The sequence below is a fragment of the Lathyrus oleraceus genome, chromosome 5 (genome assembly GCF_024323335.1).
Source record: "Lathyrus oleraceus cultivar Zhongwan6 chromosome 5, CAAS_Psat_ZW6_1.0, whole genome shotgun sequence".
Taxonomy (NCBI): domain Eukaryota; kingdom Viridiplantae; phylum Streptophyta; class Magnoliopsida; order Fabales; family Fabaceae; genus Lathyrus; species Lathyrus oleraceus.
The window spans coordinates 317,432,791-317,460,627 of NC_066583.1; the positions used below are offsets into that span (position 1 = coordinate 317,432,791).

Genomic DNA, 27,837 nt, shown 5'->3' on the forward strand with positions numbered 1-27,837 from the left:
TGAGAGGAGTAACTAAAAAGAACTGATTTTGTAAATGTTTCACGCCATTGGGGTATGCTTCAAAATAAAAAGTAACTTGCGTCAATGTAATCAAGCCTTTGACCTTGCACACAATTTGTATCACTACGTTGTATCTAGAAAAGATGAAAGACGAGTGATAAAGATGGCTTTCCTCCCCAATGGTCACACTAGTAGTGAAAAAATTTGATAAAGGTCCAACTACCATAATTCATTTATCAAGGAGTAATCATCAGGTGATTTAGAACTTCAACTTCAAAATCATAAAAAGGTATTTGCATAACTAAAAAATGGAGCACTTATAAAAAGGGATGGCACGCTCATTATATTCACTGAACATCTTTTTATCTTCGTCAGGATCAGAAGAATGACCCACTTCAAGAAAATCCCTTTTGAGAGTAACTTTGTGAACAAAGATAGAGGCAGTCACCAAAATTTTAGAGTTTACCCAAGCAACAAAGGTATCTTTCTATTCTTTTCGACACATGGTGGTAACCACATCCATTATTAAAAAAGATAGTACATTGCAAGTAATGTAGATGATGAAAGAGCACGAATTATGATCAAAGAAGCCGTAAAACATCATGCAATATTTTACTGAAAGATAGAAAATAGGCACTATCAACAGTCTAGATTTCCTCAAAAAGACACTCAAGTATCCTAGTTCCAAAGGGTCATCATGATAAAGCAGGCCAAAAGACATCTAAGGTACATGACACATTTAAGGCACAAACTTCTCATGACAATGACGTCACGTCATGACTTTTCACTCAAGTCGAGAAACAGAAGACATAAGAGGATAAACGCAGCAAAACCCTTCCTCTACAAAGCAGAGGCAAAGGCTTAGAGAACAACTGCTATGGGTCGATGGAAAGGCCTATTAATTATGGGCCAGAAAATAATATGATCCACCGTGTTACATGTAGAGCAGGTGCGCTATCCTAGTCAAGAATGCATGTGATCTCATTCCAAGATCAATTTCACGGATCTGTGCATTCCATTCCTATATATCGACAACTAATTATAATTTACCTATTATAAAAATGGGAGGCGTGGCATTTTTAAGGTACTTTTGAATTTAAATTGCATCCATTCATCTTACTCTCATACTAACTTGAGCATTGAAGTGCTAAACTTCTAGGCCGACCCCTCTTCCAGCATGCTAAAAGTTTGAGTCAACCATCGCAATCCACATCCCTTAATCATCGATCAATTATGATTTTCGAACGGAACAAATTCTAATCTATAAGAAAAAGAGGCAAATAAAAAATTGTGCAAATTACATATGAGTTTAATTTATGAGTCATACTATAATGACATGAGAAAAAGTGATTGAACTAAGACTACGAAAAAATATTCAAGTTATTATTAATTAATTTGATTTTAGGCATGAATGATCAATCATGAAAATGATTTATTTACTATGACGTTTGATGGAGAATATCAAATATATCAACAAAACTTATACTTAATTTTCACAAATTTGAAGAAGGTGTATGATGGAATGACTAAAGAGATTTTGTGAAAAACCATTAAAAAAAACGGTTAACTTTGCCTATATTTAAAGTGTCAAAGTATGATGGATATCAACTAATATACAAACACATGGAGAAAAGAGAGACAAATTTTGTCATAACAATAGAATATCATCAAGGTTTAATCATAAGTCTTTCGCCTAAAGAAAATGAATTTTAATTAAGAATCATTCAATTTGGTATACCCTTATTTTTAAACTAATTCAAACTTTATATTCCTTTTAATTAATTAAATATAATATAATACTAAATGATTGAATGTTAAATAGTGGAGTGCTTTTCCTTTATAGTTTATAATTTAGTCATGCTATGTTGAGATACTTCAATATACTAAATACTTACACGTGCAACTTCCACCATATTTAATAATGTTTTTTTTTCAATTTTGTTTTCATTACTAGTATTCGATCCATTTGACAGACTAATCGACTAATCTAATATGAGACTTAATTTTGACATTAAATGATTTCAATTCCTTCTCAGTTACAATTGCGGGAGATCGAAGCATAATCTTCTCTATCAAATCTAACGTCAATCACCGGTGACCAACTAACGTTTTGTTTATATTTTCAAATTTTAAAATAAATTATTATTTATAATAAAAATATTTTAAAAGAAAATATGAAAAAGAATTATATCATTAAACAATTTTATTACTTAATTGATAAAAAACTATGAGATTTTAACTATTTATTTTATTTATAAATCATTAATCATTTTCACTGCTTCATTGATTAATAAAATAATATTAACCACTAACTTTTTATACTTATTAATCCACTTTACTTTTACTGTTTAAGACTATTTTTTTATGTTAGAGAACTTAGTAAACAAATTATGAACCACATTAACCAATCTTTTATTGACTATTAACCAAAGCTAAGTTATCACATAAAACTTTCTTTTATTTTATGTTAGAATATCCAATAACGAAATATAAACTATATTAACTAATTGAGTGTCATAAAACTTTCTTTTATTTTATGTTAGAATATCCAATAACGAAATATAAACTATATTAACCAATTTGTTACACTCAATTAGTTAATTTTATTTTCCCAATTACAATTTTTTAATATCATAATAATATTAACTAAATTATAAATTATGTTAATCGAGTTTTTATACACTATTAATCAAAATTATTCTAAAGATAAAGATAAAAAAAAAGTTATAGAAAAATTAAAATTATGAATGTTAGATGTATTTGTAAACAGTGACATTGTCAAGATAACATTTTTCTTTATATTTTGGTGAAGATTTTTTTTTTTTACAAACATAAGAAAATACCGAATTGTAAGATTAAATATGATTTATATGCTAAAACAATTTTGCTATAGAAGTTTTTTTTTTGTATGTCCAAATAAAAAAATAAAAAATAAAAAACCCTTATAACCAATACAATGAGTTAGTCTCAAATTTATGCATATCAACAAATACTAATGGAACATTAATTTATTTTCTCAAATTCGAAAAATAGAACAAGTGTTCAGCGGAACAAAAACTGATCAAAAATGTGTTTTGATAATAATCCTAACTTATGGAAACTAGTGGAAGGAGAATGGTCCTTTGAAACAAGTTAGGTTTTGTTATGCTTTTTTTCTAAGACTCAAATTGCTTGCCTTCAAAGGTTTGTCCAAGGGTCCAATTCTTAGGAGCTACATTGTAAGATGTAATGGTTACACCATCACTATTTGTGACCTCAAATGAAAGAGGTTGGTTTTGTAGCAAGGCGTTTACTTGCCAATTTTGACCCCAATTCCTACCCATAGAAATCCAACCAGTTTTTGAACCCTTCACTTTCACACCAACAATGTCTCCTATGCCAGCCACGTTACTTATCAGCACTGAATTGAATATACCAGAACCAGTAATTGTAAACCGCATTCTCCCTTCCTTTGGGCACTTTATCCTGCTCCAAAACACAGATTAATAAACGTAACATTAGTGATGTTTTTTATTTAATGTTGACTTTGCTTTTTAAAATCTCAAAACAAAATGAAAATTTTGTTTTTAATCGGTTTCTAGTATACTTAGAAAAGATGATTAGTCTGTCTATGGTTGGTTCAAGCTCTATGTTTACACTCAATGATGAGAAAAGAGAGACGGGGAAGATAAGAATGAACAAGAGAATATAGATGGGTGAATGTAAAATTATAAATTGAGAGTATTAAGTGATTATAAACACAAGTACTTATAGGTATAATGTGTGGTGACTTGCTACACATGTCGCCAGCTAACTAACTAGTTAATTACTATATAACTAACTATTATTAACAACTACAAGTTAGATTTATCAATAACATGTTCCCTATAATCTAACTGATGAAACAAAAAAATATATACAAATCAATCAAATTGAATGATTCTTAATTTCTTCCTAAGATACAAGAACATATCAATATTTAATCTTTTAGTTAGAATGTCTTGATTTAGAAGTGAAATCTAACTTCTATATGTTTGATTTTTCTATGAAAAACTATTTTCTTTGCTAAGTTGAGGGTTGACTTGTTATCTTGCAAAACAATTGGTTTCCTGGCTTGAATATTCAACTTACTCAACACAACACAAATTCAATCCAAATGCCTCGGCATGCAACATAAGATTCTGCAATATAATCTGTGTCACATGAAGACAATGCCACAACTAGTTGTTTTCTAGAACACCGTGAGATTGGTGCACCAAAAATCTTGAAGTAACCAATTGTGCTTTTTCTTTCAGATTTGTCTCCACACCAATCTCAATTTAAATGACATCTAATCACAACATCATTCTCATCCGAGCTTTCGGAAAAAAGAATACCATAATTGATTGTTCCATTCAGATATTTGAGAATTCTTCTTACAACTTTCATGTGAGAGATTTTAGGATCATCCATATATTTGCTTACTAAACCAACTAAGAAGCCTTTGTCAGATATGCTATTACATATGTATCTTAATGAACCTATGATTTGTTAGTATAAGGTTGCATCAACCTTATCTTCATCGCCATTCTTCTCAAGTTTCAAATTTGCTCCAATAGGTTAGATTGCACGATTAGATTCAAACATTTTGAACCTTTTGAGAACCTCTCTAACATACTTTCGCTAATGCAGTATCATGCCCTTCTCAGTTCTTATGAACTCCATACCTAAGAAGTGACGTAGGTTGCTTAAATATGTCATTTTAAATTTTGTGAGTGTAATTTTCCGTTAGATGTACTTTGTATGATGTCAAAATTAGGATACTTTAGCGTTTATGTATGTTGGACGATATCTCTCTGAGTCTTAATGTGCATCTTAGCATTAGGAAGCATAAAAAAAATTTGAAATGATTTAGAAAAGGTTTCATGCATTAAAAACTTGTTTTTATGGGAAAAACAATCTATGTGTCGACACGTACGTGTTATAGGTCGACACATAAAAGAACAACTTTCGTATGAGTCGGCACATACGAGTTACAAGTTGACACATGTAAGTCATTTTTAAAACTTGTAGCTTCTGTTTAATATGCCGATTGTATGTGTCGACACATGACCTATATAGGTCGACACATGACCTATACAGGTCGACATATGCATCGAATATGTCGACACATGACTAACATAGGTCGACACATGACTAACATAGGTCGACACATGCAATGCATTTTTCCAAAAATTCATGATTCTTTCAAATCTTTTGCATTCCTTTTGCCTCTAACATGCATACATATAAATACTTCATACATGCATCATTTCTTGAAAGTTATTAGAGAAAATCACAAATGCAACCGGGATTTCAAATAGTGCTCATCATCTTCAACCTACATTCTATTGCATACACACAAACAAACTACATATAATCATTCTTTGTTTGGGTGTCATATAGAATCAGTGTTGATAACGCCCAATTTAGGTTGTTGAATAGTAAATTGGGTTGAGATTTTTGAGGGTTTCAAATAAGAAACCAAATTGGGATTCTCCTTCAAGATCAATTAGGGATTTGAAGGTTTTGGACAAGATTACGCAATTCGGATCTGATCGAGTGAAAGCTGTGAAGAACGAGGGTTTCTTGCAAATGAGTAGCGTGAGACAGTGGATCATATTGGTAAATCTTAGGTTACAACAATTCTCAATTTGGATTCGTGATAACGCAAAAACGTATCGTATATTTGGCTTCATATGCATTGCTTTTTACTTGATTAACACTTATTATTACGTAGTATTTTATGTTTATTACAGGTATTTATCGAATAAAAGATGTATAAGCAAGCAAAGTGGAAAATAGCAAAAAGGAAAGAAAAAGAGAAGAAAATGGAGAAAAATAGAGAGCACGGGGCCACCATAACAAATGGGCATGTGGCGTCCACCACTTGGATGTGTGGCGCCCGCCACATGACCTAAAGGGAGTGGTGGCGCCCGCCACAAAGCAAGGAAGTGGTGGCGCCCATCCCTTAAAAGGTGGCGCTCGCCACGGAGATCAAACTAGGGTTGTGGCAACCGCCACAACCCGGTCTCCCCTATTTTCTCTTCACCTTTTTAGCCACGACCTCCACAATTTTAGCCATGACTTCCATTTACCTTTTCAACCAACGAATGCTACAATCTAGGGAAGTGGAAAGTATATAAAGGAGGGTCGGTTTTCTTTCGCGTGGGTGCACCTTTTCACTCAGATTCTTTTGGTTAGATTTTCTTAAGCATGTTTTTACTTTGTAAAAGCAATAGATTCTCCACATCGGGGACTATTGCAACTTATTGTTTACGCATTTGATTTCGATTGTAACGATGTACTCGGTTACCAAAGCTTGCCGACATTGTTTAATTCGAAGAATAAGGATTTATTTCAAGTTCTCGATTTACATTCCAGGTTTTATTTTAATTTCCATTTTAATTATTTATGCCTTATTGCATGCTTGATTGTCTGAATACCATGTCTGTTACTGGATCCATGTCCAGCTAAACCTTTAGGTATCGGTATGTAAAGACCGTCGAAACGACGGGAGTCGTAAATAATTGGTGTTGGCTTTTATAAAACTTACTTTTTCGGTTTTAGTTTCTTGTTTTATTCAAAACTGTTTTTTGTACGAGAGTACAAAGCAAACAAAGGTTACAGTCAATAAGAACGAGAGTTTGAGATTTTAACCGGATAGTTGAAACTAGGCATTAATCCTAAACACAGTGAGAACACTTTAGGATTAATTAGACTTTATTCATATTCAAAAATTACTTTTAAATTCATAATGAGACCGCGAGAGCCAAACATTCTGGTTTAAGAGTATGGTCAGAGTCAATAAAACGAGAGTGTGAGACTAAGTCCTTTTTATAAATAATTTCTACTGAAGAATATTTTGACCAATAAGATTACACCAATTATCTATTGAATCCCCGAAGTTTGATGCGTTACATACCGATATCCTTTTATCAAATATCTTTATTAATATTCTATTTACGCTATAGTTATTTCTCTTCATCCCTCCAATCTTAGAACGATCATCAGCCTTAGATTTACATAGTAACATTAGATAACGATACGTTTGATTATTAGTCCTTGTGGGTTCAATAATCTTTAAAACTACGTGATACGACTGTGCACTTGCAGTCACGATTTCCATAGACTTACTAAGTCGCGATCAAGTTTTTGGCGCCGTTGTCGGGGACTAATTTAGTCGATATCGTAACTCCAGTGTTACCCAGTATAGACTAAGGCAAACAATTCTATTTCCCTTTCTAATTTGTCGAGTGTATGCCAAGTACTCGCTCTCAAGGCGAGAAATTAAAGCTACCGTTCGACGAACCTGGGCGTTATCTAAGATTAAAATACCGGATACGAGACCTGATACGAGAACATCCTATCAAGCTAAATCTTCTCGATCCTAATATCCTTATTCCTGGACCAGTTATTCGACCAGGGATGGTCGAAGGACCGCAGAACCGTCCTCTTAAGTACTATGCAATCCCTTCGCAGGATGAACCACATAACAGCATCGCTGCCCCTGCCATCGAGGCCAATAATTTCGAGCTAAAACCTTCGTTGTTGTCAGTCGTACAGCAAAATCAATTTTCAGGTAGTCCCTCAGAGGACTCGAACCTACATTTGTCAGTGTTTTTGCAATACGCAGACACAGTGAAAGAAAATGGTGTCAGCCCCGAAGCTATAAGACTACGTCTTTTCCCATTCTCGTTAAGAGGTAGAGCTAGAGCTTGGCTCCAGTCTCTACCATCCAACTCTGTCACTACGTGGAACGAATTGAAGAATGTTTTCTTAGCACAATATTTCCCACCTAGTAAGACGACTATGCTAAGAGCCCAAATAAACGGGTTTAAACAAAAAGATAACGAATCACTTTTTGAAGCTTGGGAGAGATACAAAGACATGATGAGGCTTTGTTCACATCACGGTCTAGAAGAATGGTTGATCATCCATACCTTTTACAACGGTCTCTTGTACAACACGAGATTGACAATAGACGTCATTGCAGGTGGCGCACTGATGGATAAACCCTACAATGAGGCCTATCAACTTATCGAAAGTATGGCCCAGAATCATTACCAGTGGGGAAGCAAAAGAACCTCCGTAGAGAAACCTCCAACGAAAGGCGGTATGTATGAATTAAGCAGTCTTGACCATGTCAACGCCAAGGTAGACACTCTTACTCAAAAGATAGACAACTTGACCATAACACTCGCAACCACCATGGCTGTCGTAGCACCAAAGTGCGAGATATGCGGAGTTCCAGAGCATGCTTCCCCAGAATGTCAACTCTTGACAGGAACCTCCGCAGACCAGGTGAACTATGCTCAAGGAAACCCTTACTCAAACACCTATAACCCAGGTTGGAAGAATCATCCTAACTTTTCGTACAAAAACAATAATGCATTGTATGCACCTAACCAAGCACCTGCTGTACCGCCAGGATATCATAAAGCTGCCACAAATACTCAAAATGCTCCTAGGAAGTCAAACCTAGAAATAATTATGGAAAACTTCATAGCTACCCAAGCCCAAACATATAAGGATTTCCTAAATCAAAACATACACACTAGTGAGCAAATCAACCAGTTAGCAAACAAGGTAGACGCGTTAGCCACCCATAACAAAATGTTGGAAACACAGATCTCGCAAGTGGCTCAAGAACAAGCACTTACTACTGCTCCTACAGACACATTTCCTGGACAGCCGCAACCAAACCCGAAAGGTCATGCAAATGCTATTATACTACGAAGTGGGACAGAACTAGACGAACCGACCGACCCTAGAATTCAAAATCCATCCATGCACCAAGACCCTGGTAAGGTAACTGAGAAGGAAGACGAACAAGAGGAAGATAAAAACGAAGAGACCGTAGAGAAAGAAGAACCTTATGTGTCTCCACCACCATATAAACCCTCAATCCCTTATCCTCAAAGACTTGTTAAATCTAAAAGTGTAGGGCAATTTAAAAAATTCGTAGAGCTTCTAAAATAATTGAATATCACAATACTCTTTACAGAAACCATCACTCAAATGCCCTCATCTGCTAAGTTTCTCAAGGAAATCTTATCTAACAAGAAGAAGATAGAGGCTAACGAAACAGTTACACATACTGCTGAGTGTAGCGCCATAATACAAAACAATATGCCTCCTAAGCTGAAAGACCCAGGTAGTTTCTTCATACCCTGTGTAATCGAAAAGTTTGTCATTGACAAAGCACTATGCGACTTAGGAGCCAGTATTAGCTTATTGCCCTTGTCCATATGCGAAAGGCTCAAAATGGAAGAACTAAGACCTACGAGGATGTCCGTACAACTTGCGGATCGTTCTGTTAAATTTCCCGTAGGTATGTTAGAAAACATTCTAGTACGTATATGACAATTCTATATTCCTACTGATTTTATAATCATGGATATAAAAGAGGATTCCAATATCCCTATCATATTAGGAAGACCATTCCTAACTACTGCCGGAGCCATTATAGATGTTAAGAAAGGCAAGCTAACCTTTGAAGTTGGTGAGGAAAAAGTTGAATTCATTTTGACGCAATTCTTAAAGGCACCAGTTATAGACGATACATGTTATCTACTAGATATCATCAACGAATGTATAAGAGAAATGGAGAATGAACAAACATCATACTCCGAAATACTGAAAATTCCAAGGCCTCCTACTTTTGAAGATGAAAATTGGAGTGAGGAATACCAAGATGATAGCCTAAGCGAATGCTTAGCACTAACGCCCGATCATATGCCTTGCCCAAAGAAACCAACCCTAGAACTTAAGACGCTACACAAAAATCTAAGGTATGAATTCCTAGACAGTGAACTCGAGCGACCCGTAATAGTCAATGCAGACTTAGGACAGATAAAAACCGAAAAACTTCTACACGTTTTAAGAAAATATCCAACTGCTTTAGGCTACAATATCTCAGATCTAAAAGGAATAAGTCATTCCATATGCATGCATCGCATAATGATAGAGGAAGACAGTAAGACCTCTAGAGAACATCAAAGAAGGATAAATCCCATTCTGAGTGATGTAGTAAAGAAAGAAGTGCAAAAGTTATTAGAAGCAGGTATTATCTACCCAATATCCGATAGTCAATGGATCAACCCAGTACATGTCGTACCGAAGAAGGAGGCGTCACAGTTGTTAATAATGAAAAAGGAGAATCTATAGCACAAAGAGTGGTTATTGGAAATAGAATGTGCATTGATTATAGAAAATTAAACAAAGCCACTCGGAAGGATCATTTTCCTTTACCGTTTATCGATCAAATGCTTGAACGATTGACTAAGCATTCTCACTTCTGCTACTTAGACGGTTATTCGGGATTTTTCCAAATTCCAATTCATCCTGACGACCAAGAAAAAACGACCTTCGCATGTCCCTATGGTACATTCGCCTACCGACGAATGTCGTTCGGACTGTGTAACGCTCCCGCAACATTCCAAAGATGCATGATGTCAATTTTCGCTGATTTTATAGATGACATCATGGAAGTCTTCATGGACGATTTCTCTGTATGCGGACAAAGCTTTGAAGGATGTTTAGCGAATCTTGAAATGGTACTTAAAAGATGCGTAAAAGTGAACCTCGTGCTAAATTGGGAAAAATGCCATTTCATGGTCCGACAAGGGATCGTACTCGGACACATAGTATCCGATAAGGGGATTGAAATCGACAAGGCTAAAATAGAAGTTATATAAAACCTTCAGCCTCCGAAAACCGTAAGAGAAATACGAAGCTTCTTAGGACACGTCGGTTTCTACCGACGATTCATTAAAGATTTCTAAAAAATTACCAAACCACTTATTGGCTTATTAATGAAAGACGTCGAATTCATCTTTGATGACAAATGCCTAGCGGCGTTTGAACAACTAAAAACAGCTCTTATCACCGCACCTATCATATAACCGCCCGATTGGAGATTACCCTTTGCAATCATATGTGACGCTAGTGACTATGCTGTAGGCGCAGTCTTGGGACAAATAAGGGATAAGAAACTTCATGCAATATACTACGCAAGTAGAACCCTAGACCCTGCACAGATGAACTACGCCACCACAGAAAAGGAACTTTTAGCCGTAGTGTTCACTCTGGATAAATTTCGTTCCTACCTAGTAGGAGCAAAGATAATTATCTATACCGACCATGCGCAAATTAGGTACTTGTTAAATAAAAAGGACGCCAAACCAAGACTCCTAAGGTGGATCTTACTATTACAAGTGTTTGACCTAGAAATCAAGGATAAAAGGGGCACTGAAAATGTCGTGGCAGACCACTTGTCAAGAATGGAAGGTATTGAACCTGAACGAGTGTCTATAAACGACGATTTCCCTTACGAAAGACTCATAGCCCAACTGGAAAGTAATACTGTTAAATGTGCATTAACCTATAAGGATACCAAAACAAACGAGGTAGTGGAAGCAATTTACACTAAAACCACACTACCATGGTATGCTGATTTCGTCAACTACTTAGCAGCTGGGGTGCTTCCACCAGACTTGACTTACCAACAAAAGAAAAAATTCTTCCACGATCTTAAACATTACTATTGTGACGAGCCTCTGCTTTTCAAGAGAGGCGCCGACTGCATTTTCCGTCGATGTGTCCCCGAAGATGAGGTAGAAAACGTAATCTCTCACTGTCATTCTGCTCCCTATGGAGGACATGCAAGCACCTCGAAGACTTACGCTAAGATCTTGCAAGCCGACCTCTTTTGCCCCACTCTGTGGAAAGATGTCCACATCGCGATCACCAATTGCGACCGGTGTCAATGCACTGGCAACATATCTAGACGCGACGAAATGTTACTTAAAGGCATTTTGGAAGTAGAAGTCTTCGATGTTTGGGGAATCAATTTTATGGGACTATTCCCATCTTCTTTTGGTAACAAGTATATCCTTGTTGTGGTCGATTACATATCAAAGTGGATCGAGGCCATAGCCTCTCCAACGAATGACACACGAGTGGTAATTAGACTCTTTAAGCGCATAATCTTCCCTAGATTCGGCGTGCCGAGACTTGTCATCAGTGATGGTGGCTCCATTTCATTTCAAAGATTTTTGAAAAGCTATTACTGAAATATGGAGTCCGACACCGCGTAACAACACCCTATCACCCACAAACGAGTTGGCAAGTAGAGGTCTCGAACCGAGAGATCAAACAAATCTTAGAAAAGACGGTTGCCACCTCTAGGAAAGATTGGTCCTCAAAATTACACAAAGCCCTGTGGGCATATATGACAGCTTATAAGACCCCAATAGGAACCACACCTTTTTAACTAGTCTATGGAAAATCATGTCATTTGCCGGTAGAATTAGAACATAAAGCATATTGGACCATTAAGACCCTTAATCTCAATTATATTTCCGCAGGCGAAAAAAGAATATTCGATATCCATGAACTAGAATAACTTAGACTAGATGCGTATGAGAATGCCCGGATCTATAAAGAAAGAACTAAGAACTGGCACGACAATCGCATATTAAGGAAAGAGTTTAAGGAAGGTGACAAAGTACTTCTGTTTAACTCCCGCCTCAGACTCTTTCCCGGAAAACTTCGTTCTAGGTGGTCAGGTCCCTTCGAAATTACCAACGTCTTTCCAAATGGAGCGATAGAGATAAACGGAAAAGCGAGCGAACCATTTACAATAAACGGGCAGCGTTTGAAACATTACCACAACATTAATAACAGTGATTTCATCGCAAATCTAAAGCTTGCAGAGCCGCCCGCTCATTTACCAGATTAACATCTATTCTGTTTTTGTCGAGCTTACAACAATAAACAAAGCGCTTGGTGGGAGACAACCCACACTCTATTTTTAACTATTAATTCAATTATCTAGATTTCTGATTATTATTATTATTACTTATTTTTCATTTTTCTTTCTTTCTTAAAGTCAATCGGTATCTTTCTTTATTATTGACCATTACTAACTTAATGATGTTATCTACTTAATTTTATCTAGCTACTGGCCATCACAATGCAACAAGTAGATTACATGGATATAGTCTTCAGAGGCAGAGGTCAAAGGAGATGTTTTGAGGCTCTAGCTCAGAGAGAAATGGCACTAACCTTATACCCAGATGGACGTACTATGACCAAATTAGGTATAAGAGATAGTGTTATGTTCCTAATTAACCAACTAGGCTGAGACACCTTTGCTATCAAAAGAAAATTTAGTTCCTACAATAGGTTGACTTTAGAATTCCTAAGCTCCTTAGTTTACCTGCCAAACCATGGTATGGGATTTCACAAAGGCCTCATCACCTTTAGGTTGTTCGATAATGAGTACCGCTACACCCATATAGAAATAACTGAACTCCTAGGATTCCCTAATGGTCCTGATACCTTTACCATTACCCAGGAAGACAGGCTTGTAGACCTTGAATTAGATTACTTTTGGGGCAGCATCACAGGAAATAACAATCCCGAGTCGGATCTTATGCATTCCGAGAACATCCATAACCCTGCCATTTGTTACTTTCATAAGATCCTAACTCACACCTTATTTGAAAAGGAACATAACAGAACCTCCGTGTCCAAAGACGGACTCTTGTGCATCACAGGCCTGACCTGTTAACACCGCTACATTTATGATAGCTAGTTTGGACCGTATAACACAGGATAACCATGGACCAATCTTAGTGGGAGGCTTAGTGACCATGATAGCAAATTCCATCGGACTGAGACATTCACTTATCAGGCTCAACCCTTTAGGTGGGATACGACCAATGAATATCGGATTCTGTTTCAACACCGGTATCATTAGGAACCTAGGCCCGGATGTGTTTGAATTTCTAATTAACCGCCAAGTAGTACACCTGTTTACCCTGCCAGACCATAGGACGAGTGTACATGATAGGAACAACTGACTCTATGATTTGGATGGACCACCAGATGCACCACCTCCTCCTCTAGAGACACCCCAAATCTATGACCATTATGACACTTTTCTCTCTGACGCTGAATCACATGTCCCAGCTATACCTGTTGCACCTCCTACCGATCATGATGCTGCCATCGAAACTGTCCAGACAGACATCGCCAACCTGAGAGGCGAGCTGAGAACTTTGCGAGTGGAATTCCACGGCTTTATGGATGTATTGACTGAGAACCTGGATCACATTTACCAGCACTTCTATTCATTCGCTCCTCCTACCAACAGTCGTTTTAATGGCTAATGTATTTGAATATTACCGATTTACTGACATTTATTTTATTTTATGTTTTGATTTTCATTATTGTTTTTACACATTGGGAATTTATTTACTTCATTTTTTTATTCTAGTAGACGAATTGTATCACCTTTTCCTGTCTACCTCATTATTTTATTTTTCAATTTTGCGTTTTAATGTCATTCTACCATATCTTATTTCTCATTCCTACCTATATATTATGTTGGTTTTCTTCTACCTAGTTATACAACCACTATTTAATGCCGGTAAATCAAAATTCAAATGGAAAAATCATGGTCAAAACCATAAAGAGGTTCACACATGGGAACAAACAACACTGCATGTGGCACCTGCCACACACAGGCTGTGACGCCCATGTGAAGACTGTGGCGCCCGCCACACCATAAAAAGTGGTACCCACCACTACATTACCGTTCACATGCACTATGTTGTACTAATGTCACATGATCCATTTTCAATGCTCTGTCCCTTGCATGTTGGACACTCCATTAAAACTCTTCAACCACTCTCACATCCTTTGACCACGACATTGAAGACCATAAATAAAATTTATTTCATTCATCAATTCCCAACCACAACCATCTCTATATAAACCACCAACATAATCTCACAAAACCACACCTCTCATAAGCATAATTCTCCTCTCTCTTGCTATATTCTCACTATATTACACAAGAAATGTAAAATTCAGTCATGGCACAAATGAGGGAATACGAAATAGTGTTCGGAAATGGCGAACTAGGTGAATTGCAAGAAGAGACGTAGACGGCTCTAAGCGCAAGAAAAATCGAATCAACAAGGTATGCCGATGAACCCTGCTTATTTGCCTTAGGAATTTTAGATAGTGTTAACTATATGCTAGACACTTTAAATTTAAATTATTTCCTATCTCTGAAGGACCCTGTCTATGCTCAATTAACACTAGAATTTCTAAGTTCGTTAGTTTTTAGTCCCACACCTAACACAAACTGTTCCAGTGGGACTGTCCAGTTTCGTTTGTTCAACATTGAATATGCCTTTACATTTTCCCAATTTGCGGACCTACTACAATTTCCCCATGGGGATGGCATAGTAAGTGAGGTACCAGATACTGAGGGTTGACAATGCGCCTTTCAACCATTTTGGAGGGAAATAATAGGTACAGTAACCCATAGTTTTGAAGGAAACAGAGTCACTCTAATTCACAACCCGGCTATTCAATATTTCTGCCAAATATTGGCGTCCACCATTTTTGGCCAAGCAAACTCTAACAAGGTGAACGAAAAAAAAACTCTTTTATTTGTTCGCCACTTTTCTGCCACAAAAGGTGAATACCGTCCCTTTTATGTTCTCTCACATGCAGGCTATTGTCAATGCGAAGAGAGGGCCGATTATTTTTGGAGGTTTAATAACCTCCATAGCCAGAGTCCTAGGACTCGAAGAAAAATTATCCCGGTTAACCCTACTCCTGCATCATGCCATTGACATTGACATGGCGAGGAGCATGAAATTGGTAAAACGAAGGAGAGACGGTAAGTTTAATCTAATAATTGTAAATAATGTGTTACAAGATTTCATCCTCCCAAATCCAACTCGCACAGTTGTGCGTAACCCGGAAAATTATTGTTATATTAATGATACGGTGCCTAACCAGGTCCCCGCGCACATTCTTGAGAATGTAGCTGCTGGCGGGGACACCGACGAGGATTATATTCCGGAGCAAGCTGCTCCCGCTACTAACCCACACACCACACACATGCCATCTGAAAATGTTGCAGGTACATCCTCCAGCCAAAGACCCAGAAGAAGAAATGTGGCACCAGCCACTCTTGATGAGATCTATGCTGAATTGCTGCGGCGTAGCGAACTAGACGCTCAACGCGACCTACAAATCCAAAACACGGAAGCTCAACAAACAGAAATGTTGTAAATACTTCACCAGATGCAGCATGATCAACACGACTACGCTTTCAGAACCGAACAAAATATGTCTAGCTTGATCGATGAAATAGCAACATTGACAGTGCGTGTGGAAGATCTAAAAGACTATACGCCACCTCACCAACCAGGAAACGGTGGACGTGCACGTACACGTGGCAGAAGGCGCCAGTAGCAGGCTACCCAGGTTCTACCTTTTTATCCTATCTTATGTCATTGCATTGGGGACAATGCAAGGTTTAAGTATTGGGGAGGAAGCTTTACCGCTTTCATTTATCGCTTTCTAGGTATATTTAAATTATTGTTATTGTTATTTCCTTTTGTTATTTTTGTTAAGTGTCAGTCGAGTCAAATATCAATGTGTTGTCGAGTCTTTATGCGTGGTTTCCATTATTTACTAATTCTCCTATTTGCTTAAGCCATACAATTTTTTTTGCAAAAATATAGACTTAGAGATATAGTACATCTTTTGAAAATTCTAACCTATAAATAAAACTGATGTTGAATTGTAGAGATTTGGAAAAACTTTACAAGATCGGTATCGTTTTAACACCTTAAAATCTACCAAGTATAAGATCGATTTGAGTACTTGTCATGCCATAGCCTTAAATTCCATCCTTTAATATTCCTTAAGTACTTTATCTAGCAGTCAGCACCATCCTAAGCACACACTACGCGAGAAGTCGATGCAAATAAGTGTATGATCTCAGGCTTAAAAGAAAAAAGATTACGAAATGTATGAAAAATGTTGTTCCTTCTAAGTTAGGTTACCCTCACCCGGTCATTTAGCCCAACGGTATAACCATTTTTACTGTTATTTGAACCAAAGTGCGAAAAAGAAAGAAATAAATAATGATGAGATCATAGTCACTAACATATTATCTTGCTATGAATGTGAAAGGATAACGAGCTTAATGTGATTGCGCCAGAATGAAAAAGGATAATGAGAAGGATTAGTAAGCTAGGCTTAGGCATGACGACATGATTCAGATTGGTTTGTATAGGAGGGAGACTTATGGTTTCACTATTGTGACTATGTGTTCCAACGATGCCCTTAGTGTGGAAGTGAGTACCTTTTAATGCAATTTTTGACCAAAGTAGATTTTATAGACTAGAATGAGTATCTGAATGCAACTGTGTCTTTTACGAGTCTTGATACTTTATGCTGCAAAGATATTACTAAACTTTTTATTCATATACGCAGCATTTGCTTGAGGACAAGTAAAGGTTTAAGTATATGGGAGTTTGATAATGCGAAAATGTATCGTATATTTGGCTTCATATGCATTGCTTTTTACTTGATTAACACTTATTATTACGCAGTATTTTATGTTTATTATAGGTATTTATCGAATAAAAGATGTATAAGCAAGCAAAGTGGAAAATAGCAAAAAGGAAAGAAAAAGAGAAGAAAATGGAGAAAAATAGAGAGCACGGGGCACACCATAACAAATGGCCATGTGGCGCCCACGACTTGGATGTGTGGCGTCCGCCACATGACCTAAAGGGAGTGGTGGCGCACGCCAGAAAGCAAGGAAGTGGTGGCGCCCATCCCTTAAAAGGTGGCGCTCGCCACGGAGATCAAACTAGGGTTATGGCAACCGCCACAACCCGGTCTCCCATATTTTCTCTCCACCTTTTTAGCAACGACCTCCACAATTTTAGCCATGACTTTGCAAACGCATATGTGTGTTATATTGGTTTATGTGTGATAAAGATACTTCTCATGGAATACTTTGTCTCTTTTTGATGTTGTCAAAGGGGGAGAAACATCTGCAAGATGAAGTTGGGATGCATACATTCAGGGGGGAGGCATCATGAATACACGAAACACATCGTCTCAAGTTTTGTCATCATCAAAAAGGGGGAGTATGTGAGTGCAACTTTCTGTTAGATGTATTTTTTATGATGTCAAAACTATGATACTTTAGCGTTTATATATATTAGACGGTATCTCTCTTAGTCTTAATATGCATCTTAGCATTAGGAAGCATAAAGCATCTTAATTACTGGTCATTTTAGTTTTTAATCAACACTGAGTCGTATCTCTACTTTGTTCGTTTGGCTTGTGTTTTACAAAGACATCAAGACCTTTGTGCAATGTTGCACGATTTCCCAACCAAATAAATATATGCCAAAAAAGAAATAAGAATTACTACAACCATTAGAGATACCAACTCAAGTATGAGAAGAACTATATATGGACTTTATAATACACTTGCCAGCATCATTTAGCCACATTGTGATCAAGGTTATATGCGACAGTCTGACAAAGTTTGTGCTTTTCATAGTGTTTCCCACCAAGTTCTCAGCTTTGGATCTTGTCAATTGTTTTTCAGTTGAAGTTTTTCGTCTGCGTGGTATCCTAAATGTCTCATTTTAGACACAGATAGACTCTTTTCCTTTGCACATTTTGGAAGGAACTTTTTCGAGTTCAGAGCACCACATTAATGTATAGTATAACTTACCATCCTGAGACCAACGATCAAATATAAGTTGTGACTTCCCCTAGCTCTACTAGACTATGTGGAAGGTCTTTCCAAGATCTCGTCTTTAGAAAACTTATTGCATAATAGACGAGAAATACATAACACTTTAAAGGCCAATTTAAAGAGAAATCGAACAAAAATGGAGAAACAAGCAAACAAAGGTAGACGAGATTATACCTTTGAAATGGAAGATTAAGTGCAGCTCGATTTGCAAGATCATTTTTTTTAAATAATCATTTTTAAAAAAAAAATCAAAAATAACCATAATTTTAAAAAAAATTACAAAAATGGGCACTTTTGTGCCCTAAAGACACATGGGCGCCACCCTAGATGGCGCCTACCCTTTAGTTGGAGGACAAGTCGCCACTAGGAGTGGCGCCTACTCCTTTTTTAAAAAAAAATTTTTCTTTTTTTTTAAAAAATTTTTTTGCTTTTTTTTAAAAAATTTTTTAATATGTTTTTAATTATTTTAAAATTTTTTAAATTTTTTTTAACTTATTTTAAATTTATTAATTTATATTTATTATAAATTGTATTAATTTATATTAATACATATATATAAATAATATTATTTACAATATATATATATATATATATATATATATATATATATATATATATATATATATATTAATTTATATATATTAATTTAATTTATAACTAAATAATATTATTTATAAATTATTAAAATATATTAATTTATATACATGTAAATAAATAATATTATGTATATATTTGTAAAATACACAAGATATATATATAAATATATATTAATAAACACAATATATTTATATTAAAATAATACACAAGACAAATATTATAAAGTTTAATTAAAATGCATTATTAATTTGGGATTTTTTACATATTATGCGGTCCCTGGTACGATCCGCACGGGGGAGGTCTAACTACTCGTCTAGACGGCTCACGTGGTGGTGGTGCTTCCCTATTTCCACCCCTAGTCCTAACGCGTCCCTTTGCCCTTTGCCGTTGTGGTTGGGTCGAAGTCCCTTCAATGCTGTAGGAAAGGCGGGTGCCCTCTGCGCCCTCAAAGCTTTGTCTCGGTGGGACAAACTGACTCCTGTTGGGTGCGCCCTCGAAATGTGGCCTTTGGTAGTTGAGGGTTGAATCGGGTTGGCTAAAGAACAATGTCTGTTGTGGTGTGTAATAGTCTTGTTGGTAATCCTCTTATATACCTGTGTCAGGGCTAAGGGGAAGACTGGAAGAGCCCGGGACATCGTCGTGATGGAAGTGTTGGGATTGGTGTTGGTGGGGGATTGAGTTTGTGGTAGATGTTGGGACTGTTGATGGTGGTGGGAATGTTAAGGTTGGTGTTGGTAATCTTCATGATATTGGGGTTGAGTTTGTGGTATGTAGTGTTGATTTGGTTGGGGGGTGGACATGTGTTGTGGTGGTTGTTGTTGGTAATACGGTGGTGGTGGTTGTTGTTGGTAATACGGTGGTGGTGGTTGTTGTTGGTAATATGGTGGTGGTTGTTGTTGTTGGTAATATGGTGGTGGTTGTTGTTGTTGGGAATATTGTGGTGGTTGTTGTTGTTATTGGAAATATGGTTGTTGCATTCGGGGATCGTCCAAATAGAACGGGTCAGACACAATCATTTCTGGATTTGTATTTGCTCTATACCAATCCACATATTCCCTTGTCGGCTTCATTTCGTTGGGCGCCACCGGAAATTGTAGAACATAGTGGGCACGCTCTTTCCATATTTTACGGAACTCCTTTGCAAATGCCTTCGAATTTTGGACATACCACTGGTGGCTGACTTTTTTAAGATGCCAAGGTTCCAAAGACATTGGGGGGGCTGGGATTTCTTGATGCATACCGAATTGCAGTTTGACACGGTCACTTTGGTGCATCTCCACAGTGGTGAACCGCATGATAGCCGTTTTTGCTGTCCAAACAGCTGCATCTTCGGGGTTGGGTTGATGTTCCAATCCCAAATATGGTCTCCAAATAAACTGCAAAGAAAAAAATAATATGTTATTTATTGAGAATGCTTGATATTAATAAATTAGTTAGAAGATGAATGATTTAGTGGTAATACATCTTGTGCTCGGAGACGATCCAAGAGTTGACGATAAAATATTATTTTATTTTTCGGGGTAAGACGGTAATCTAGTCCAGTTGCAATGAACCTAAACAAAAAAAGATAAATAATATTATTTACAAATATTTATAGAATAAATATACAAAATGAAATAACATCATAAATTTACCTAGTTGCGTAGGGGAAGGAGTAGACGTTAGGATTTTCGGGGGCTAGCCTCGGCAATCTCCACCACCCCCATGTTTGGAGCAAAAAAGCACAACCAGAAAATGTACAGTGGTCATTTTGTGCATTTTTACACAAAGAGCTATATAGGAAAGCCAATACAGCAGAACCCCAACTAAACGTGCTTATTCTATCTATGTCCTCGAGCAAACTCAAGTACATAAAGTTTATGCTATTTCCCGTGCCTTCGGGAAATAGCAAGTTCCCAAATAATAACATAATGTAAAACCTTGTTTTTATTATTTTTTCTTGTTCTGACGAATCCTCAGTCAAAATTATAGCGTCGTGGTAGAATTGGAGGCTCGATAGTTTAATACCCTGGCCCCTTGCTTTCGCAAATCCCTCACCCTCGACTAGATCTACGCCCAACATTTGAACACATAGTTCGTTGGGCTGTTGAACATTTCCAGTCACAGGCTTACCATCTATTCGAAGACCCAAAAGCATGTACACGTCCTCTAGTGTGACGGTACATTCACCAGTTGGTAGGTGAAACGTGTGTGTCTCTGGTCTCCAACATTCACACAAAACAAGAATAAATTTCACATCAATTGTGGGATTTACCACATGCATAACATGACCGAACCCCGCACGCTCTATGTAAGGTACGCACCATGGGTCTGGATAAGCCATAGGGTGTGAACGTTGACGAAATTTCTTGGGATCCTTTAAAAACAAACAATATAAACAATCATTAGATTGGAGTTTTAAAAAATAAATTATAAACATACGAAAGAGGCAATGTTCAAGAAAAACTTACGAATGATGCAATGTTCAAGAAAAACTTACGAATGATGCAATGTTCGCCCTAGTGCCTCTGTTTTCTTGGCCCATGGTAAGAAGAGGCATGATTGCAATGTAGAACGTAGGTTTCTTGGCCCTATTACCTCTGTTCTACATTGCAATCATGTCTCTTCTTACCATGGGCCAAGAACACAGAGGCACTAGGGCGAACATTGCCTCATTCGTAAGTTTTTCTTGAACATTGCCTCTTTCGTATGTTTATAATTTATTTTTTAAAACTCCAATCTAATGATTGTTTATATTGTTTGTTTTTAAAGGATCCCAAGAAATTTCGTCAACGTTCACACCCTATGGCTTATCCAAACTCATGGTGCGTACCTTACATAGAGCGTGCGGGGTTCAGTCATGTTATGCATGTGGTAAATCCTACAATTGATGTGAAATTTATTCTTGTTTTGTGTGAACGTTGGAGACCAGAGACACACACTTTTCACCTACCAACTGGTGAATGTACCGTCACACTAGAGGACGTGTACATGCTTTTGGGTCTTCGAATAGATGGTAAGCCTGTGACTGGAAATGTTCAACAGCCCAACGAACTATGTGTTCAAATGTTGGGCATAGATCTAGTCGAGGGTGAGGGATCTGCGAAAGCAAGGGGCCAGGGTATTAAACTATCGAGCCTCCAATTCTACCACGACGCTATAATTTTGACTGAGGATTCGTCCGAACAAGAAAAAATAATAAAAACAATGTTTTACATTATGTTATTATTTGGGAACTTGCTATTTTCCGAAGGCACGGGAAATAGCATAAACTTTATGTACTTAAGTTTGCTCGAGGACATAGATAGAATAAGCACGTTTAGTTGGGGTTCTGCTGTATTGACTTTCCTATATAGCTCTTTGTGTAAAAATGCACAAAATGACCACTCTACATTTTCTAGATGTGCTTTTTTACTCCAAACATAGGGTGGTGGAGATTGCCGAGGCTAGCCCCCGAAAATCCTAACGTCTACTCCTTCCCCTACGTAACTAGGTAAGTTTATGATGTTATTTCATTTTGTATATTTATTCTATAAATATTTGGAAATAATATTATTTATCTTTTTTTGTTTAGGTTCATTGCAACTGGACTAGATTACAGTCTTACCCCGAAAAATAAAATAATATTTTATCGTCAACTCTTGGATCGTCTCCGAGCACAAGATGTATTACCACTAAATCATTCATCTTCTAACTAATTTATTAATATCAAGCATTCTTAATAAATAACATATTTATTTTTTTCTTTGCAGTTTATTTGGAGACCATATTTGGGATTGGAACATCAACCCAACCCCGAAGATGCAGCTGTTTGGACAGCAAAAACGGCTATCATGCGGTTCACCACTGTGGAGATGCACCAAAGTGACCGTGTCAAACTGCAATTCGGAATGCATCAAGAAATCCCAGGCCCCCCAATGTCTTTGGAACCTTGGCATCTTAAAAAAGTCAGCCACCAGTGGTATGTCCAAAATTGGAAGGCATTTGCAAAGGAGTTCCGTAAAATTTGGAAAGAGCGTGCCCACTATGTTCTACAATTTCCGGTGGCGCCCAACGAAATGAAGCCGACGAGGGAATATGTGGATTGGTATAGAGCAAATACAAATCCAGAAATGATTGTGTCTGACCCGTTCTATGTGGACGATCCCTGAATGCAACAACCACCACAATATTCCCAACAACAACAACCACCACAATATTTCCAACAACAACAACCACCACCATATTACCAACAACAACCACCACCACCGTATTACCAACAACAACCACCACCACCGTATTACCAACAACAACCACCACAACACATGTCCACCCCCCAACCAAATCAACACTACATATCACAAACTCAACCCCAATATCATGAAGATTACCAACACCAACCTCAACATTCCCACCACCATCAACAGTCCCAACACCTACCACAAACTCAATCCCCCCACCAACACCAATCCCAACACTTCCATCACGACGATGTCCCGGGCTCTTCCAGTCCTCCACTTAGCTCCGACACAGATATACAAGAGGATTACCAACAAGACTATTACACACCAAAACAGACATTGTTCTTTAGCCAACCCGATTCAACCTTCAACTACCAAAGGCCACATTTCGAGGGCGCGCCCAACAGGAGTCAGTTTGTCCCACCGAGACAAAGCTTTGAGGGCGCAGAGGGCACCCGCCTTTCCTACAGCATTGAAGGGACTTCGACCCAACCACAACGGCAAAGGGCAGGGGGACGCGTTAGGATTAGGGGTGGGAATAGGGAAGCACCACCACATGAGTCGTCTAGACGAGTAGTTAGACATCCCCGTGTGGATCGTACCAGAGACCGCATAATATGTAAAAATTCCCAAATTAATAATGCATTTTAATTAAACTTTATAATATTTGTCTTGTGTATTATTTTAATATAAATATATTGTGTTTATTAATATAAATTGATATATATATATATATATATATATATATATATATATATATATATATATATATAATATATATATATATATATATATATATATATATATATATATATATATATATATATATATATATATATATATCTTGTGTATTTTACAAATATATACATAATATTATTTATTTACATGTATATAAATTAATATATTTTAATAATTTATAAATAGTATTATTTAGTTATAAATTAAATTAATATATATATATATATATATATATATATATATATATATATATATATATATATATATATATATATATATATATATATCTTGTAAATAATATTATTTATATATATGTATTAATATAAATTAATATAATTTATAATAAATATAAATTAATAAATTTAAAATAAGTTAAAAAAGATTTAAAAAAATTTTAAAAATAATTAAAAACATATTAAAAGAAAATTAAAAAAAAAGCAAAATAAAAAATAAAAAAAAGGAGTAGGCGCCACTCCTAGTGGCGACTTGCTCTCCAACTAAAGGGTAGGTACCATCTAGGGTGGCGCCCATGTGTCTTTAGGATACAAAAGTGCTAATTTTTATAATTTTTTTGAAATTATGATTATTTTTGAAAATAAAATTAAAAAATGATTATTTAAAAAAAATGATCTGATTTGCAACCCTACCGACAGAAAACCATCCCAAAACCCATATCTCATAAGCTTTCAAAAAGTATATGGTCCCTTTATTATACATCAACGTCTTGGAGCATTAGCGACCTTTCATCGTCATCCAGAATCGATCTTATTTTTCATGTCTTCTAATTGAGAGCTTATAATGGAACAAATCCCACTCTAATTTTGTTCCCATCCCTAGTTATATATATAAAGAAGCCGAGAATAAAGAAATTAATGATGTCTCTGAAGTCCTTCAAAAAGAACAAGAAGCTCAAAGAAAGAATGCTCAAGAAGTAGAAGAAGTGTAGAAAAAATGTTAACAAAGCTTTGGATAGTGGTACTTATGGGCTGAACCTTGCCATCGGTCACGGACACATAGCCTTCCTATCAGCCATCGGAATCACTTATAATTAAAGTCAACTAATTTGTTTAGTGATTTTTTTAATACTCCCTCTATTTTTTATTATAAATTATTTTATTTTTCCGCGTATCAAAAAAGTTATTAACTTTTGTTAATTTTATAAATTATTATAGGATATTTCAATATTATCTTTTTAAAAACATTCAATCTTTAATTTTCTAACACTTATTTATACTGATTAAAAATTATTTAACTCCATTAGTGATTTATTAAGACTAATTAAGACAGATTTAACAAATATACTATATTTTATTTAAATGATTATTATCATAGATATGATTCTTGTAGTTATTTACAAGCTTTGTATTATAAGAATAGTAGCGCAGAGATAAAACAAAAGTATTCAAACAATATTAGAACCAAATTTGTGACGTCTGCTTCAAAAAATGAAAAACATTATAAGAGCTATGATGATTCGTAGGAGGAGCCTTTTTTGCTAAAATTAACAAAGAACTTAAAAAATAATTATTTAGAACAGTAAGTAATTTTATAATTTATTGAGTTTTTATATGAATTATTATAAATACAAAAGTAATTAAAAAATCTAATGAATAATTATATAAATTGTTGGACAATTTGTTTACCTTATCACGGTATGTGTTTTAATATCGATTTTGTTCCTTATCATTTCTAAATAAGATGGTAAATTGTCTTTGGTCGACTCGGTTTATAGAACTTTCAATCTCTCAAAAAAAGTTGTTCTAGAGTAAATTTGTCTTTTGGTATGGCTTTTGGATGATATTCTTTGTTGAATAGTAATTTTGTTTTTTATCGTTGAATTAAATATTTTTTTATCCTCTTATATATTTTAAATTTTATTTTTATTTATTCAAAATATTTTTTTAATGAATAATTTTTTAACTGTTTAGTAATAAATTGTAATAAATTGTCACCGTAAAAACAGTGACTAAATTGCAGAAGGGATAAAAAAATATATGAATGAAAATTTTTAATAGAGTCTTTCAATTATTAAATAAAAAATTATAGATAAATTGTAAAAACGATGGCTAAGCTATAAAGTTAAAATTGAAATTTAAGTAGGGATAAAAATGCAGAATATTCTTTAAAAAATAATTTAAAAAATTTAAAATAAAATTTAAAATAGTTAAGAGAAACACCTTATTTAACTTTTTATTATTTTAAATTTAATTTTATAATAAATGTGGTAGGTCTACTTTGTGTTATTTTTTTAATCATGTTATGTCTACTTTATTTTATTTTTTGTAACTTTGCAATTGCAGCAACAACTATTAGTTACACACATTCATTCATAACTTGCATGATTCAGGAAGAAAAACTAATAGAGGTGAAGAGAAAGAATAGAGTAAGTACCTGCGATACTCCACGGGCATGTTACCCCCTTTCCAAATCGCAATCTTCTCGAATGCTTCAACCGGAATCACAAAATGCTGCTTAGGAGGGTTACAATGTCCACCCTCGCTCTCTGCGTCAAAACCATAGTTCGGAGCACAGAAATTGGTAGCAGTAACAACAATAGAACTGCCGGAGACGCACCACCGCCGGTCAAAAGGAACATCCTCCTCAAAACAACGAAGCTCAAAACATGCGCCACAGATCTGGCCGCGCACAAAGAGAGTCTCACTGAGAGAAGCTGCGGTGGTGCCGTAACCGTCTCTGAGAGGGTCACCGTAGCCGCATGCGCCGTCGACGGAGTCTCTGGTGTCATCGGAGGAGGAGGAGTAAGTGGCGTGCGCGGAGAGCCATTCGGCGGCGGGAGGAGAGGTAGGTTCGTTAGGGGATTCGGAGAATGGTGCGGCGGGAGGTGATGGAGAAGAGTAATGAGAGGTAGTCGGTGAAGTGAATAGAATAGTTAATAAAAGGGTAATAATGTAAATAGATATTAATACTCCCCGTGACATTTGCCTTTGGTGTTTTAGTTTTGGAGGTTGAAATTGGAGAATGATGAGAAACGAGATGCAAAGATCACAATCCTCAATGGTGCATGGTCTTCACACACATTATCACATTTTTCAAAACTTCTTACAATTTTTTAACACCTGAGTTTTAAGTGCTGACACTTCTGTCATTGTTTTTATTAAGCAAATAAAATAAAGTTTTTTTTTTAAATGAAGTTTGCTGTTTTGCTTCACGAGGGAACTTTCGATACCGAATTTTTCGCTGCGTCTGGTCCCACTCAAAGGACGATAACGACCCTTTGGACCGCTTATATTGAATGCCTCTACCCTCTGTTCTGTTTTAGTTACTGCTGACAGCTAACCTAGCAGCAATGTTTTTGGTGTGTATTTAATCTTATCTTGAGTTTTTTCTTTATAGAGAGCAAAACGGACCGTAACATGGCCGACCTCATTTGTAACCACATCTATATGGTTAAAGATGACAACTTCATAGAAAATACTAGCTTTTCTAATATTCTAAATATTAATGTTGGGCGTATCTTTATTCATCTTCTTTCTCTCAACCAATTTGATCTAGGCTGAGTAATCTGATTCCACTTCTATCTTAGAACAGTTGTACTCCTTAACTGTTTTGTTTGAGAATTAGAAATGACTAGAAACTGTGAAATAATAAGATCTAAGATCGATGGAGCAGATTTTTGGTGTGGCGGAGAAAAGATTGACATGCAAGGTTAGCATTTGAATGTTTAAGACACAGAGAATAAGA

The 27,837-nt window shown here is 36.1% G+C and overlaps 1 protein-coding gene and 1 non-coding gene across 2 annotated transcripts; both read right to left on the reverse strand.

Annotated features, from left to right (window-relative positions):
* Positions 1-2,961: 2,961 nt before the first annotated feature.
* On the reverse strand, positions 2,962-27,259 carry LOC127084286 (expansin-A13). The gene is made up of 2 exons (XM_051024706.1): positions 26,527-27,259; positions 2,962-3,465 (listed from the first exon to the last, which is right to left on the reverse strand). The coding sequence occupies exons 1-2, from the start codon at positions 27,072-27,074 to the stop codon at positions 3,156-3,158; spliced, it is 858 nt and encodes a 285-aa protein (XP_050880663.1). The 5' UTR covers positions 27,075-27,259; the 3' UTR covers positions 2,962-3,155.
* Positions 7,810-7,916, reverse strand: LOC127089504 (small nucleolar RNA R71). Its single transcript, XR_007791090.1, has one exon. It is a non-coding gene; the product is annotated as a small nucleolar RNA R71 (small nucleolar RNA).
* Positions 27,260-27,837: the final 578 nt, after the last annotated feature.

Bases quoted from the DNA above. Each gene is read 5' to 3' on its own strand.
- LOC127084286 (XM_051024706.1), bottom strand. From the start codon at position 27,074: ATGTCACGGGGAGTATTAATATCTATTTACATTATTACCCTTTTATTA. The intron at 3,466-26,526 runs GTACTTACTCTA...GTTTTGGAGCAG, and splicing joins ATGCCCGTGGAGTATCGCAG to GATAAAGTGCCCAAAGGAAG.